This window comes from Anabrus simplex, chromosome 2 (genome assembly GCF_040414725.1).
Source record: "Anabrus simplex isolate iqAnaSimp1 chromosome 2, ASM4041472v1, whole genome shotgun sequence".
Taxonomy (NCBI): domain Eukaryota; kingdom Metazoa; phylum Arthropoda; class Insecta; order Orthoptera; family Tettigoniidae; genus Anabrus; species Anabrus simplex.
The window spans coordinates 285,508,355-285,525,938 of record NC_090266.1 but is presented as its reverse complement, the minus strand read 5'-3'; the positions used below and the strand labels follow the sequence as shown (position 1 = coordinate 285,525,938).

The 17,584-nt window shown below is 40.5% G+C and overlaps 1 protein-coding gene across 4 annotated transcripts in view; it reads right to left on the bottom strand.

Annotated features, from left to right (window-relative positions):
* Positions 1-17,584, bottom strand: part of Ca-alpha1D (Ca[2+]-channel protein alpha[[1]] subunit D) — a 1,069,984-nt gene that overhangs the window by 723,454 nt on the left and 328,946 nt on the right. For 2 of the 4 annotated variants that reach the window (XM_067140586.2, XM_067140587.2), the window contains exon 1: positions 11,520-11,567. The exons of the other annotated variants lie outside the window; for them this stretch is intronic. In XM_067140586.2, the coding sequence (XP_066996687.2) occupies positions 11,520-11,547 (28 nt within the window). In that variant the 5' untranslated portion in view covers positions 11,548-11,567. Of the gene's footprint in view, positions 1-11,519; positions 11,568-17,584 lie in introns of those variants that run through there. 4 annotated transcript variants of the gene reach the window in all.

Below are 17,584 nucleotides of genomic sequence, written 5' to 3'. Positions count from 1 at the left end.
CTACCCATTATTTACCTTAAGACTGGTCACGCCTCCCACCCACATACGGATATGCAGTCTATCAGAACAATATTCGTTGTGTTCATTTTCCTTTGCTTAGGCCTACCTCTAAAGGAAAATGAACATTACCACAACGCACTCTAGGCATGTATGTTTGCTTGACGTATTTACGCATTCCTACAATGTGGTACAGTAAGGGTTATTTTCCTTCACACACCAGCATAGGAGAATGAACACAACGAAAATTGTTCTGATGCACTGTATATCCATATGTGGCTGGCAGACGTAACGAATCTTAAGGATATGTTCAGAGGGACTACTTGTGCTGGTTCGGTGTGTGTTATCCATAACCCGATCACTTCCCACACGTTTGGGAACGCCGAGCTACGTGGCTCAGATGGCTGAGGCGCTGGCTGGCCTTCTGACCCCAACTTGGCAAGTTCCATTCTGACTCAGTCCGGTGGTATTTGAAGGTGCTCAAATACGTCAGCCTCGTGTCTGTAAATTTACTCGCACGTAAAAAATTTCTGCGGGACTAAATTCCGGCACCTCGGCGTCTCTTAAACCATAAAAGTAGTCAGTGAGACGTTAAGCAAATAACATTATTATTATTATTATTATTATTATTATTATTATTATTATTATTATTATTATTATTATTATTATTATTATTATTAATGTGTGTTAAATTGCCTGTTACTCTGTGGTACTCTAGTGTCAGTAACGTTGTGTGTACTTTTAACAGAACTGGGTAGATATTCCCTGTATGGTAGGTACCATCTCAGCAATTTCCTGGAATTAATGCAGGAAACCCCGAAAATCCGCTCATAGGGTATCAAGAGCAAGAGTTTTACACGGCCCCTTCTGCCAGCTGTTTACTGATGCTGGATAAATCTTGTAACCATTAACTAGTCACAAAATTCGTACCAAGCCAGGAATCGAACTCTACCAAGCAAGAAGCTACTGTGTTAAGCCTGTAGACCACTTTTTGGTGCACATGTGTTTATTACATATATCTAGTAGAGAAACGAAAATTCCTTTCAGCGTCATGTCACAAATTCCAGTCTGAATTTTGAACCCGTTCATGAAATTACCTTCCTTTATTAGAAAAGTGAATGTAAACGTGCAACTGCGGTAATTATGGACGGTATAGTTCTTTCTTTCAGTCTGTTAACTATCGATGGGATGACTGTGAAACTGATAGTTTTGTGTACAGATCTCAGAAAGTGGTGAGCAATCGAACCCGCACGCACTCAGTGGATGAGCTAAGCTTGCCTTCACGGCCTCGGCCACGCGTGCATCCTCAACCGGTCATGTGCCGGACGGAAATAGAGCATGATTTAGATGGAATTCGAAGAGCCAACTTCGTCTTTCACTTCTTTCACTTTAAGCTTATTCTATTATGTCCATTTCCATCTTTGTCTTCTCACAATCCTTCCCCTGATTCTCTTCTCATGAGTTCCTCGTCACATACTTGATATCGACAGTACTAATTAATTGATAATTAATTCTGTTCTAGATGCTCCTGTACAATAGACTTACTGCTTATTTGAGTATTTAATTTTGTATTTTTTTTAACCCAACGTCAAACGCAACTCCATAGTGCAAGCTAAATGTTATCGAATCTTCCTCAAGTATATTATAATCTCCTGAATGATCATTCGATCGGATACTTCACTGTTAACTTGTCCCGCAACACCATTGTTTAAAGCATCAACCGGATGTGTCCTATAAATAATAATAATAATAATAATAATAATAATAATAATAATAATAATAATAATAATAATAATAATAATAATCGTTTTACGTCTCACTAACTACTTTTCGTCGCTGCACGAGTAATACCGCGTATCTGACAATACTCTTCCTAACCCATTATGTTCCTTAAGAGCGGTCACACCTCCCAGCCACTTATGGACATGCATCCGTTAGAACAATAATTTTCGCGGTGTTCATTTTTGGGGATGCCTGACCGAAGCGGTAAAGGCGTGCTCGGTTCGCCCGGAATGACGTGGGTTCGAATCCCAGTCAGGAAGTCGTAAAATTTAAGAAACGAGATTTCCACTTCTGGAGGTGCGTATGGCCCTGAGGTTCACTCAGCCTACACCAAAAATGAGTACCAGGTTTTAATTCCTGGGGGCAAAGGCAGCCGGGCGTAGAGCTAACCACTCTACACCATCACGTGCCGAGGTTAACAATGGTGAAGCCTTTACCTTCCTCTTATCCAAGGGCCTTCATGGCCTGTACGGAGGTGACTCTGCTTTGCTTTGGTGTTCATTTTGCTATGCTAATGTGTAAAGGAAAATTAACCTTAAATACACATTACTGCAGGAATGCGTAAATACGTCGTGCAAACGTATATTCCTACAGTGTGGTACGGTAAGGTTTATTTTCCTTTACATACTAACAAAGGAAAATGAACATTACGAAAATTCGTCGCTATTCGGGCAAACGGTCATACCTCACAATGCTCTTCGTATCCATTAATTTCCTTAAGCCTGGTCACGCCTCCCAGCCACATATGGATATGCAATCCATCAGAACAATGTACAGTGTGTTCATTTTCCTTTGCTCGTGTGTAATGACCCTTACCGTACCTCACTCTGGAAGTGTACGTTTGCACGACTTCTTCACGCACTCCTACGGTATAATGTACTGCTGAGAGGCGTGACAATTCTCAAGGAATATAATAGATAGGAGGAGCATACTAGGTTTTAGAAGTAAGCCATCGATATGCAGTCCATCGGAATAAGTTTCGTTGTGTTCATTTTCCTATACTAACGTGCAAAGGAAAATGGACCTTACCATACTGTATTGTAGGGACGTACTGTGCATGGCGAATGTACGGACTCAAACAGTATAATGTATTTAGGGTTCATTTTCCTTTGCACATCGGCACAGGAAAATGAACAAAATGAACATTGTTCTGATAGACTGCATATCCATATGTGGCTGGAAGGAAGGCGTGACCAGGCTTAAGGAAAATAATGGATAGGAAGAGCATTGAGAGATACGAGGTGTTAGAAGTAAGACATCGATGTTCATCACTACCGGGCTGAGAGACTTTGAAGGTAGAAAAGGGTTTGATTCCGGCTCAGACTGAGAGTGCCTAAAAACGTCAGCGTCGTCTCGATAGATTTAACGGCATGTGGGGCAAAATTCCCGGCACTTTGGTGTCTTCGAAAACCGTAAAAATAGTCAGTTGAACGTAAAAATATTATCATCACTATTACATTATTATTATTATTATTATGATTATTATTATTATTATTATCATGATATTCAATACTAGTTTCATGAGGTTATGATATCAGTTCCTTCTGCCTAAGATCATGGGTTCGATAAACGTTTGACGGCGGCAAAATTTTGAGGCAGGAAAGTCTATAGCACGCCATGTCGTTCACATCGATATGTAAGTGAACTGTGGTGGGCATATTAGGTCTATATACTTATTCGGCCATATTTTCTCGACAGTAAAGAAGGAAACTTTTAACTATTATGCGACTGTTGGCATCGGGCTCCCTGCAAGAAGAACTCCTACTTTAATCGTGATGCAAAGCATACGATTATGATTTTTTTAAATCCCATAGACACCGACCGCGATGCCAGAGATAATGGCACTCATCCTGGTCTACAAATGGCTCTCAGATTCACTACTAGGAACGCCTACTGCAGAAAATCACCGTAGCACAACCTAATAGCGAGAAAGGAGAAGAAGCACGTGAACTTCTAGTGTTATGTGATATCCGATCAACAACGACGTGACATTTATTTTATTAATTGCACATTTTACTGACCGGTATTCAAACTTCGGCCGTTTTAGTGACAGACCAGTGACGATGTCGCTTGGCTATCACGCCTGCAGCAGGAAAGGAACATCAAAAGTGTTGTGCAAGTTACCAAGTTGATGTCAGTTGAAAAAAAATGTACGCAAATCGCGATACGTTAATATTATTATTATTATTATTATTATTATTATTATTATTATTATTATTATTATTATTATTATTATTATTATTATTATTATTATTATTATTATTATTATTATTTCCTGTCCTTTGTCCAATAACATCAGATTGCTAGTACATGCCAATTAAGTCCAGTTTTACCATCTTCCTGACTCCAACCCTATGTGGTGGGATGTTTTCACTCTTACGGGGTTTTGTAGTGGTTGGTGGATTATGTGTAAATGAAGATATGTATTAAGAGAAACACAAGCACCCTGACGAGAGCTAGAGAAATGAATTAATCATGTTAGTGGTTGATCGTCCTACTAACTACTTTTACGGTTTTCGGAGACGCCTAGAGGAATAAACGAGACGTGGCTAAAAATCCCCATCCCAGCGGGGAATCGAACCTGAGATCCTCTAAACCGAAAGTCGCCGTGCTGAACATTCAGCTATAAAGCCAAATTATTATTATTATTATTATTATTATTATTATTATTATTATTATTATTATTATTATTATTATTATTATTATTGGAAGTCAATGAAGATCAAGCTGTCGGCAGCCCTGAAAATGGTTTTCCGTGGTTTCCCATTTTCACACCAGGCAAATGCTGGGGCTGTACCTTAATAAAGGCCACGGCCGCTTCCTTCCCACTCCTAGCCCTTACCTGTCCCATCGTCGCCACAAGACAAGATCAAGTACTGTAATCGGCTGAGCTGCAATGCATGAACATTTGGTATACCAGAACCCCTCCCTATGGTGGCAGAATATAGTATTCTCCTTGAGAATGTGTTGGTGCAATATCCATTAGCTGACCACGCAAAGGACGGTCTTATAGGCTCATCAACAGGAGAGCTTCCCCGGTTCTACTGTTCACGACGAAAACTAGAACTATCGTTGTGCCTCAAAATACCGCTATGTAACAATATTGTCGGAGAAATGCCGACCCGCAGCACAAGTATCACTTAGAACGAGAGTTCGTTGATGAAGTTCATGCAATACTGAACCTTAGATGACGTAACCTTTCTGGAAAGAGTTTAACCTGAAATATATCATATACCGGTGTTTCTAGTCGCAACCTCTTTAAATCGGCTTCAAAGTTGCACTGGCCACTGTGAAGGCAGTTTGATGGTCCATATCAACGGAAAGGGAGATCTCAAGATATGAACTACAGGTCAATTGCACCAAAGGTTCTGGATAACCTCTCAAAATTTTGTCAGGCTCCGTTATTCTTCCACAAGAGTGCAATCTGCTAACATCGGGTTATTCATACAAGTTCTACTAGTGTTTAATACCCATTCATATTGACAATGATTCCATCGGGAACTCCACCTACTCAGTCCATAAAATTGTGAAATTGTCTGGTAACCTGTGCAGTTGTGGTTTCTCTACTAGTGTATGCATTTCAATTTTATTTGGACTAAAATTTGAGGGAACTTAGGAAATTGGTCACGAGAATGCGTCATATAGCAGTAAGTCGCCTCGAGCCCCACCATCGGCAGCCCCGCAGGTGGTTTATAGTGGCTTCCCATTTTCACACGAGATAAATACCGGAGTGTACCTCAATTAAAGCCACGGCCCCTTTCTTCCCCTTCCTAAACTTTTTCCCATCCCGGCGTTGCATCGCCGAAAACCAATATGTGTTCATGCAACATTAAATCGTTTGCAAAAATAAATGTGGCCCATATGATAGGTATCATTTACGTATTCGCTGAAACTGACAATAGCCAAGAGTGGGATTTCACCTCGGTTCACTTTTGTTGTGTAATATATATTCAGATTCTAGTAGGAATGTGCTTTTTGTAATATTATGTGGCGTCACCTTAAATAATAAGAATTATTACTAGAATCTCCATATCCATTCTAAAAGCGGCTTCCAATGTTCATCTGGTCATCAGCAGTAACGGAAAATTCTCTCAGAAAGGTAAAGGGAAGACAAAATCTTGAAAAGGTTAATAAACGAACCATACATTAGTCAGAAGGAAATACATTTCCTGGAAAATACGAAGGAATAGCAAGAAATATTCTATACAACTCATCAGTAGCTCCCCATCAATCTTTTAACATTTCTTATTAATAAACAAACTCGAAACCTTCTGGAAGTACAAGATAATTGGTGAACAATTCGGCTTCTCTACTCTCCAGACGCAGATCAAAGGCTCTATTTAGGGATTTACTTAGAGAATCATTACAATAGAGACAATAACAGGATGTAAAGGAACAAATTCTCAAGGAAAAACTACGGAACAACCTATTTGTAATAATAACAATAGTTAGTTTATAGTGGATTTTCGGTTTATCAAGATACAAGAACTTCGCAAATGCATGCACAATTACAATAGCCTATAATAGGCTATATTCTGATTGCATAATCGTGTAACAAGTAGCAAAGTACATATAACAAATAATGATTTCGGAGTTTAAATAATGGTATTTCAAAAGTATTGAGTACTAAACAATTATCCAGATAAACCATTCTTATGGGCAAAGTTGCGTCTCAAGTCATATAATTTCAGAGTTAATTAACGATAGCCATAGTTGACTGAAGGTTATGGAGAAATTAAGAAACTAATCTCTCCGGTCAACAAAATTACTATCTCGAATATCACTTTCCCCCGACACATTTCTCACCCAATTTAGGAGAATAGCGTAAAGTTATCATATTTTAAAACCTTGGCCACCTATTTCAACCCTTGAGACACTTTGCTTCACGTCACAATAGCACAGAGAAGAAGAAGAAGAAGAAGAGGACCAAAAAAAAAAATTCCAAGAACATCAGAGTTACCAACCAAAGACGAAGGTGAAAACTGGAAAAGCATGGACGAAAGAGGAATGAAGAAATGCTGGACCAACATTAACTCTCAAAGGAAACAGTTGAAATGATGTGGTCCTTAGTTGGCCGAAACCAAACAATAATAATAATAATAATAATAATAATAATAATAATAATAATAATAATAGTTATAGCTGAATGACATCGTCACTAGGTTTTCACCATGGTAACTGCGGTTTGAATCCACGCAACTGCACGTGGAAAGTTACGTTCTCGCACATCGGAATATACGTATTCCACGTAAACCTTCAGGTCTCGTGGTTATGCTCACGATATCAACACTTTGGTAAAATCGCATGCTTACTTATTTCCAATAATAATATTAATGATAAAAATGAAATGAAATGGCGTATGGCTTTTAGTGCCGGGAGTGTCCGAGGACAAGTTCGGCTTGCCAGGTACAGGTCTTTTGAATTGACACTCGTAGGTGATCTGCGTGTCATGATGAGGATGAAATGATGATGAAAACGACACATACAACCAGCTCCCGTGCCAGCGGAATAAACCAATTACGGTTAAAATTCCCGTCCCTGCCGGGAGTCGAACCCGGGACCCCTGTGACCAAAGACCAGCACGCTAACCATTTAGCCATTGAGCCGGACAATAATAATAATAATAATAATAATAATAATAATAATAATAATAATAATAATAATAATAATAATAATAATAATAATAATAATAATAATAATAATAATAGTAAAATTTCTGCCACTTTTCTCTCACACTGGAAGGGTCGCAAACGAGCTGAACCTCACATGTGGAACTGGCCATGTTTCGCGGACTGATGCCCTTCCTGATGCCAACATATGTGCAGCATTGTGCGTTTCTATGGTGGTGGGTAGTGCGTCATGGTATGCGAGTATGAAGAGGTGTATATGAGACAAGGGAATTAACCAAGTGGAAAACCCCTGACCCTACCGGGAATCAAACCGGGTACCCTATGAAGAGAAGGTCATGACGCTAACTTGTCAGTCGAGGAGCTGGGCTATAATAATATTATTATTAATAATAATAATAATAATAATAATAATAATAATAATAATAATGCATGTAGGGCCTATGTACTGTATGTTGGGTATTCAGCCCGAATACTGATTTGATCCTCAACAGCTCCGCCAACAGCTGTCATAGATAGCGTCATGCTTGGGAAATGAGGAGTGAGGTAGTTTCCCGTTGATTTCCTCACCGAGCCAGAAGTTACTATTACATATCAGTCTGCCAAGACCACTGAAATGCATGCACCAACCGACCCTATGAGCAACATTTTCAAACCATTCATAGCAAGGACTGGATGCATTAGGAATAATAATAATAATAATAATAATAATAATAATAATAATAATAATAATAATAATAATAATAATAATAATAGCCCGGCTGAGCAGCTCGGACGGTAGAACTTCTGGCCTTCTGAACCCAACCTGCCAGGTTGAATCCTGACTCAGTCCGGTGGCTTTGGAGGTGCTCAAATATGTCGGCTTTTGTCGGTAGATTTATTGGCGCGTTATAGAACTACTGCGGGACAAAATTCCGGCACCTCGACGACTCCGAAAACCGTAAAAGTAGGTAGTGGGATGTAAAAACTAGTAACATAATAATAATAATAATAATAATAATAATAATACCGGGCGAGTTGGCCGTGCGCGTAGAGGCGCGCGGCTGTGAGCTTGCATCCGGGAGATAGTAGGTTCGAATCCCACTATCGGCAGCCCTGAAAATGGTTTTCCGTGGTTTCCCATTTTCACACCAGGCAAATGCTGGGGCTGTACCTTAATTAAGGCCATGGCCGCTTCCTTCCAACTCCTAGGCCTTTCCTATCCCATCGTCGCCATAAGACCTATCTGTGTCGGTGCGACGTAAAGCCCCTAGCAAATAATAATAATAATAATAATAATAATAATAATAATAATAATAATAATAATAATAGTCTAATAATAATAATAATAATAATAATAATAATAATAATAATAATAATGGCATAGGACTATCCTTTTAAGAGTAAGAAGAAAACACAATTGTTAATCCCAATTATGATTATTGTTATAATACTGCCAAGGAATATATTTAATCCCTATTAGCCTTCGTTACATGTATCACACGTCCCAGTATAAAGAGCGGAACCATTTTACGTGTTCATTTGAGTTTAAAAATTGTCTATAAAATGTAGGTTCAATCTTTGTATTCCTTAGAGTAATGTACAAGATTGGGCAGGAATGTGTAATGTAGTGAAGTAGAAGGGAGCGGTACCTGTTAAGCATTGTAATCACGTTTGGATTCAAGGAAAGGGTAAATGAAAATGAAGCCCGGCTGAGTGGCTCAGACGGTTGAGGCGCTGGCCTTCTGACCCTAACGTGGCAGGTTCGATCCTGGCTCAGTCCAGTGGTATTTAAAGGTGCTCAAATACGTCATCCTCGTGTCGGTAGATTTACTGGCACGTAAAAGAACTCCCGCGGGACTAAATTCCGGCACCTCGGCGTCTCCGAAGACCGAAAAAGTAGTTAGTGGGACGTAAAGCAAATAACATTATTATTATTATCATTATTATTATTATTATTATTATTATTATTATTATTATTATTATTATTATTAATGAAAATGAAAATTCAAAGGATTTACCATCAGTAAGTTTATATATATATATATATATATATTTATATTCTCGCTCGTCGAAGTAGTCAGACGGTGTGATTACTCAGTATCCTTGATTCGAACGCAGTTCAAAACCCGATCAATATATGTGTTAGTTTCGAAACTGAAGATAGACGAAAGGATCATGTAAACATACTAGATGGAATCCAAATCATAAAGACGTGAAATTATGTTTAAAAATAACTCGCACATTGACTGGGATTCCGAACTATCGTTTGCCTTGGAGTGAAACACATTGATGTCACTAGACTATCACGTCTCTTTACTATATTTTTCTCCTTACTAGGAGAGTGTTTGTGTGTCTTATTTTACATGTAGGCCTAGTAATGTTTAAAGCAATAGCTAATTACGAAGCACTCTCCTTTGAGTAATTTATTTCAAACATTTTACAAATAGCTGTTGGGTAATCTCCTCGTCATACTTAACGGATTTAACATCCATTAAAGCTTGAATTTTATTCAATAAAAATGTTGTATCCTGCAAATATCTGCGATCGATATGCTCTGTCAGTAAAATTATATCATGTTTCATCACTTTAAGTTGTGAAAGAGTAACCTTTTGTAGTTAACTACCAGCTAGATGGTGTAAGAAATTCTCTCTTTGAATTATTTACATACAAGGGCAATACATTCTAGGCAAAAAGCATTATGGTACGTGGGAGTTACTCTCTTCAACTCATGAAGGATGTATCTGGACGTGGAGTGTGGAATGAAACGAGTTCTTCTTGCTTAGGCCTATTAATTCTCATTCCTGTCCATCGGCAGATTATTCTCTGCCAAAATAGCCTTAAATTTTCAGGTTCTTGTTAGAAACATCACATACGCACAGCAAATTTTGAGCAGTGAATTCATATACTATTATTATTAAATGGATGGGAAAAAATATTAAACGACCTTAAATTGTCATGAATCATACAAAGAGACATCCAGAATAGGGAGATCATTAGATTCGAAATTCACAGATGGCAAAAGATAAACCGAAGAAACCGACTGAAACAACTGGGACTAAACGAGGAAAGAAGTCCAAACGAAATATGGGCACAAAGGAAGGACAGCGAACACTTTGCTTAGTCCTAAATGAGCTTCTTGCAACTAATAAAATCATTATTAACTACGAATAGCAGTAACCTGCAGGAAAGTTTTAGTTTTCGAGGCGTAAGAAGTAAGTGCCGTTAGCAAGAAGGACGCCATATTCGAGTCCCTTTACAATGTACACACATGTTTGTTGACTGCAAGAGACTGCGCACTCGTTTATAACCCGGTTATCATCGATGTTGAAAGCATAATTCTACATCCAAAACCGATGATAAGAAAATAAAATGCTAAGAAGGCCAACTCTCTTACAACGGCGTGCTCGCTCGCCAGTTGGTGGTAGATGACCACAAGTGTGTTGATATTAGGTAATCACTAATGACATTTCTAGAAGCTATGCAGTGGCCTTGATAAGAGTATAAGCTTACCAGAGAAGGAAAAACAGATCTGAATGCAAAGAAACTGAAAAGAACACAACTTCGTGCTCTGGAGGGCTACTAAGGATATTTCCTGAATGTCTTAGGAGACCCAAACGGCAACAGTCTTCTGCTATGAGATTAATCGCGTCTCCAGGTTTTTACATTAGCAATAATAATAAACATATTGACTGGTGTTGGGAAGCCATACTGCGCACTGTTCCTCCTGGACAGCTTGATGGCAGCGAGAAGGGCGTCTTTGCCCTCCCTCCAGACCGTACAGGGTGAAGACCACACTGCTCATTTGGACTGTCTACAAGCGATCTGCCTTGCTCCAAGACAGGTGAACAAGACAAGAGCTCTTTACTCGTGGTTAGAAGGAGGGGATTGTGGTCACGTGAAGCCGGGAGTATTGATTTGGGCGTGGTTCTCCGGTTCTAGCACAACAACAGTAAGAGCGCGGGAGCACCCCAGATGGTATCTCTTGCTCCACTTGCACAAAATATATTATCAGCTCCCGGGGAGAGCGGACACTCATGCATGCTAGCAGCGCCTGTCTCCAATGTTACACACACTATAAGATTAGCTAATCTATGAATATTCTTTAAATCATTAATCATAGTGAACTATTACCTGAACTGCAGAGCGAAGTATCCATCATAGTTCCGTCAGTCCCCGCCAAGTGCCAGGTGGCTACTACCGAGAAAACACACGTTCCTTGAGCGCAAGCATGACTATGGCTAGCAGGAGGGCACACACCAAACTGACACACCCACAACCCCTGCTCGCTGTGGCATACTCCTCCCCCTCCCCCTTCCCCCTCACCGAGCGAGCCCGCGCTTGCGTGCTGCGCCTTCGAGTTCGCCATCCGTCGCATGTTCGTAATGAATGCTCTCCTATGGAGATTTATGGAACGTCAATAACGTCATCATTGCTTCCTAAGAGGCACCTCATCTGGTCGATACACTACCTGGTACTGTCTGTCCGTGGACAGCAGGATGCTGATCTAAAGCATGAACTAAGAACCCCTCCAGTAGTGCTCTTTGTACCTCGAGTCAGCCGACAGCCTTCACAGCCGTGCGGGCTCAAACGTGTATACGAGGGCAAGGGGTTAGCGTCGTAGCTTCCTGCCTTGTTCGCCTTGGTTCGACTCCCGGTTCTGCCTTGAAGGAGTGGGACGTGCTGCACTTACCCTCGGATAACTCAAGTAAAGAGAGAAGTAGTACTTGGAGGCGTGATAATTGAGTGACACGGTTACTCGCTTCTCACTAAGGTGGCACCCGGCCGATACGTGAAGAATGTTTGAAATAAAACTTGGATTCAGGTGGTTCAGATCCCATGTAAAACTCTTCTTCATCATCATAATAATAATAATCTCTTTCTTCTTCTTTCTGGCCTTCTTCCCAAATTATTGAGGTCGGCACTCGATATAGATTTGACCCAGTTTTACGACCGGATGCCCTTCCTTATACCAACCATTCGTGAAGGGACGTGTTCAATATTCCGTGTTTCTAAGGTGGTTCGTAGTGTGGTGTGTTGTATGTAGATGAAGAGAAGTGAATTAAGACAAACACAAACGGCATATACCCGAGACAGAGGAATTAAACATACGCATTTAAAATCCTCAGCCCAACCGGGAATCCAACTCGGGACCCTCTGAACCGAAGATCAGAACGCTGATCATTCAACCAAGGAGCCGGACAAACACGCGTAAAACTAGAAAATTAAAAAAAAAGAGACAACTTGTTTTCTTGTTCGCTTGGCTGCCAGAGACGATTTTTCCATTGCGTATCATTTTTTTTTTTTTTTGCTAGGGGCTTTACGTCGCGCCGACACAGATAGGTCTTATGGCGACGATGGGATAGGAAAGGCCTTGGAGTTGGAAGGAAGCGGCCGTGGCCTTAATTAAGGTACAGCCCCAGCATTTGCCTGGTGTGAAAATGGGAAACCACGGAAAACCATTTTCAGGGCTGTCGATAGTGGGATTCGAACCTACTATCTCCCGGATGCGCGTATCATTTCAAGCGAATGCCATGGCCATTGATATCCCTATCTTAACCCCAACGTATTAAAAAAACACACGCAAGTATAGACACCACGGTCGTACAGATTATCTCAGAAACATCTTACATAAACAAATGAGCACAGACTGTTGACGACACGTCGCAAGTCTCATATAGGATATGAGATGACAACAAGACGTACACTGTGAGATATTCTGTAGTCTGATATCCTTCCGAAATCACTCTATGGAAATGATCGTATCTTACTCCAAATCAAGTGTGCTGGCTATGTAGAACAACTCGTATAGCAACAACCTTGCATTCTGTAGATGGTAGGTTCGAGACCTCTTACCAGCAATCTTGAAGATACATTTCCATTGTACTACAGGCAAATATCGAGGCTATATCTGAATTGAGGCCACGGCCGTTAGGCATATCTTCTCAATTCCATCCGTTTCCTAATGCAGTGTCGTCGGAAACCTACCTGTGTTGGTGCGATGTTAGACATCTGCATGGATTCTAAATATATAGCTTAAATGCATAATCGAAATCACAACAATAATCTTAGTTATCGTTGTTGTTGTTGTTTGATTCATCAGTCTAAAGACTGGATTGATACAGCTCTCCATGTCACCCTATCCTGTGCTAACCTTTTCATTTCTTCATAACTACTAGGCTACATCCTCCATCTGCACCAATCTGCGTGTCATATTCGTACCATGGTCTACCCCTACCGTTCTTACCACGTACACTTCTCTCAAAAACGAACTGTACAAACCCTGGGTGTCTTAAGATGTGCCCCATCATTCTATCACTTCTTCTGGCCAAATTTAGCCAAATCGATCTCCTCTCACCAATTCGATTCAGTATCTCTTCATTTGTAATCTTATCTACCCATCTCACCTTCATGGCTAAATGCTTACCGTGCTGGCCTTTGGTCACAGGGGTCCCGTGTTCGATTTCCGGCAAGGTCGGGAATTTTAACCATGATTGGTTAATTTCCCTGGCACGGAGGCTGGGTTTATGTGTCGTCTTCATCATCATCTCACCCTCATAACGACGCGCAAGTAGCCTACGGACGTCAAATCAAAAGACCTGCATCTGGCGAGCCGAACTTGTCCTAGGACACTCTCGGCAAAAAAAAAAATCCATACGCCATTTCACTTTTACCTTCAGAATTCTTCTGTAACAACACATTAAAAAACTTCTATTCTCTTTCTTTCTGAGCTAGTTATCGCCCATGTTTCACTTCCACACAAGGCCAAGCTCAAGGCGAAGGTCTTCAAAAACATCCTTCTAATTCCTATATCAATGTTCGAGGTGAATAAATTTCTTTTCTTAAGAAAGGCTTTCCTTGCTTGTGCTAGTTTTCATTTTATGTCCTTTTTATTTCTATCATCATTAGTTATTGTACTACCCAAGTAACAATAGTCATCTACTTCCTTTAAGACTTCATTTCCTAATCTAATGTTTCCTGCATCACCTGACGTTGTTCGATCGCACTCCATTACTTTTATTTTTCACTTATTTATTGTCATCTTGTATTCCTTCCCCGAGACTCTGTACTTACCATTCAGCAATTTCTCCAGAACTTTTGCAGACTCAGGTAAAATAACAATATTCTTAGTCTTCTTCTTCTGCCGCTCTCCCCTCACCTGTAGGGTCGCCGGTGGGCAAACTGTATCTCACATGTGGATTTGGCCCTGTTTTGCGTCCGGATTCCCTTCCTGACGCCAACCTTATATGGAAGGATGTAAACACTATAGCGTGTTTACGTAGTGGTTGGTAGTGTAGTGTGTTGTCTGAACATGAAGAGAAAAGTATTGGAACAAACACACACACCCAGTCCCCGAGCCAGAAGAATTAATCAAACACGATTAAAATCCCCGACTTGGCCGGGAATCGAACCCGGGACCCTCTGAACCTAAGGCCTCAACCCTGACCATTCAGCCAATGAGTCGGACTCAGATAAAATAACAATATCATCGTCAAATCTCAGGGTTTTGATTTCCTCTCCTTGGACTTTGATTCCCTTTCTAAATTCCTCTTTTATTTCCTATCCCCTGTTCTATGTAAACATTGAAAAGGAGAGGGTAGAAACTGCAGCCTTTCCTCACTCCTTCCTGGATTGCTGCCTCTTTTTCAAGGCCCTCGATTCTTATCACTGCAGACTGATTTTTGTATAGAATGTAGTCAATTCTCCTTTCTCGGTATCTGATTCCTATCACCTTCAGAATCTCTAACAGCTTGGTCCAATCAACATTATCGAATACCTTCTCTTGATCTACGAACGCCATATACGTGGGCTTGTCTTTCATAATCGGTCCTCTAAGGTCAGACGTAGAGTCAGGATTGCTTCACGTGTGCCCACATTTCTTCTGGAGCTAAATTGATCTTCTCCCAACTGAGTTTCAACTTGTCTTTCCATTCTTCTGTTAGTTATTAGGAAGGTGATTATGATCATACGGCAAACTAATCTCTCGTACGGCCATTAGGACGAGGAAGTAATTTTAATAATAGTCTACTATTTATGCCGGTAAAATGTCAGCACCGTTGTTAACATAGTGAAATAATATTGTTCTTGGCAGAAAATGAAGAATACTATTTGAATCATAATATCGTTAATAAAAATAATAATAATAATAATCGCACTCAGAACGTACCAAGCAAGCCGCGGACCTATGGCAGTAACGGAGTCCCACTCCCATTTGACAGGCGAAGGACTCCTAAGAAACAACTTGGCCAACAAAATGGAATTCTATGGGGAGATATTAATATTAATGGGGCTTGTGGAAGAAAGAAAGTAGAACTGGCTGAGTCAGCGAAGAGCATGCGTCTGGATGTGTTAGGAGTTAATGATATTCGGGTAATAGGAGATAACGAGGAAGTGATAGGAAATTATAAAGTGTACTTGACGGGCGTTAAAAGGGAAAGGACAGAGTGTGGTGTAGGACTTTTCTTTAGGAATACTATTGCAGGTAACATAGTTTCTGTTAGGCATGTAAATGAGAGAATGATGCGGGTAAATTTGGCAGTTGGAGGAATTAGGACGAGAAATATCTCAGTATGTTCAACATGTGAGGGTGCAGATGAAGATGGAGTTGACAAGTTTTATGAAGCATTGAGTGACATTTTAGTCAGGGTCAACATGTGTACCGGTAAATAGCCTTATGCTTGTAGAATGTATTCGTAGCTGCTAATCCCATACTTCCACAGGTGTGTGATTTTCGAGGCCCAATAAAATCATTTTACCAAGATCAGATTATAGTGTGGAAACAATAAATTTCAGAATGGGTGAAGCGGGGTTAATACTGAACGATCAATTTAGACGGGCGATTAAATGACAGCTCTTCTCCAAACAACTCAAGATCAAAGAGTGTGCTGATATGAAATATAAACGTGTACGTCTTTGTAGCCGGTGGCCTGCCCACAGACGGCTCAAGAGGGCTAAAGAGTAGGCCTACTGTAGTCCGTGCACCGTTCTGGTACAGCTGATTAATCGTCCAGCCTTAGATGTTTGATCTTCAAAGAGAGAGAGGATCAACTAAATATTGAGCAGTTGAATTAAGCCTTGATTCTGTAACTGTGCACCCACTGGACTAATAAAGATAAACAGAATGTGCAATTGAAAAGTTGTTCCATCCAGGAGTCAGTGTTCGAATATCGACGCTAACAGTTACCATCCTGGCCAATTACCTATCGCACTTAGAGATGACGAAAGCACAGTGTTGTTGACATATTTGAAAATGGCACACAACATCTAGTTCGCATGTGCAATATTATCTGTTATTGGGCAACTTTGTCCGATGGAACGTTAGTCTTTATATCGGACGAAAAGCAGCTGTCTCTGAATAAGAAGGTGGATTATAGGAGATATGAGTTACACGTCATCATCAGAGTTCACAAAACAATAAAAGACTTTACATTTTAATAATAATAATAATAATAATAATAATAATAATAATAATAATAATAATAATAATGTTATTTGCCTTACATCCCACTAACTACTTTTACGCTTTTCGAAGACGCCGAGGTTCCGGAATTCTCTCCCGCAGGAGTTCTTTTACGTGCCAGTAAATCTAGCGACACGAGCCTGACTTATTTGAGCACCTTCAAATACCATCAGACTGAGCCAGGATCGAACCTCCCAAGCTGGGGTCAGAGGGCCAGCGCCTCAACCGTCTGAGCCACTCAGCCCGGCTTTGACATCGTACTAAGAACACCGAGTAATGAAGTAACCCCTATGCTTGAACACAAAGGTTCACTCTATTTAAAACAAAAGCAAACTCCTTCAGGACGATATGCGTCATCATTCCGGAAAAACGCACATTGAACCACCATCATCCTGAATACTTACCCCCCCCCAAAAAAAAGGACACTGGTTATTTTTATTTTGCTAGTGATTTAACGCGGCGGACCGAGTGTCTATGGCTTGAAGAAAAGCTCTTCATTCGATAGGCTGTGGCTGGTCCCACCTCCCGCTGTCCTGAGAATATTCTTGAATGGATTTCCAATTTCCTCACTAAGGCAAACGCCGGGACAGTTCTTTCTATATGCCACGGCTGCTCCCCTCTCACTTTTCTGTACATCTCAAATTTCCACAACACATCTCTTTGCCTGAGAGAGGGCGTCACCCTCTACGAGGTTCGGCGTACCCCATCAGGGTAGGGAATGAAAGCTTTTACTAGTAGT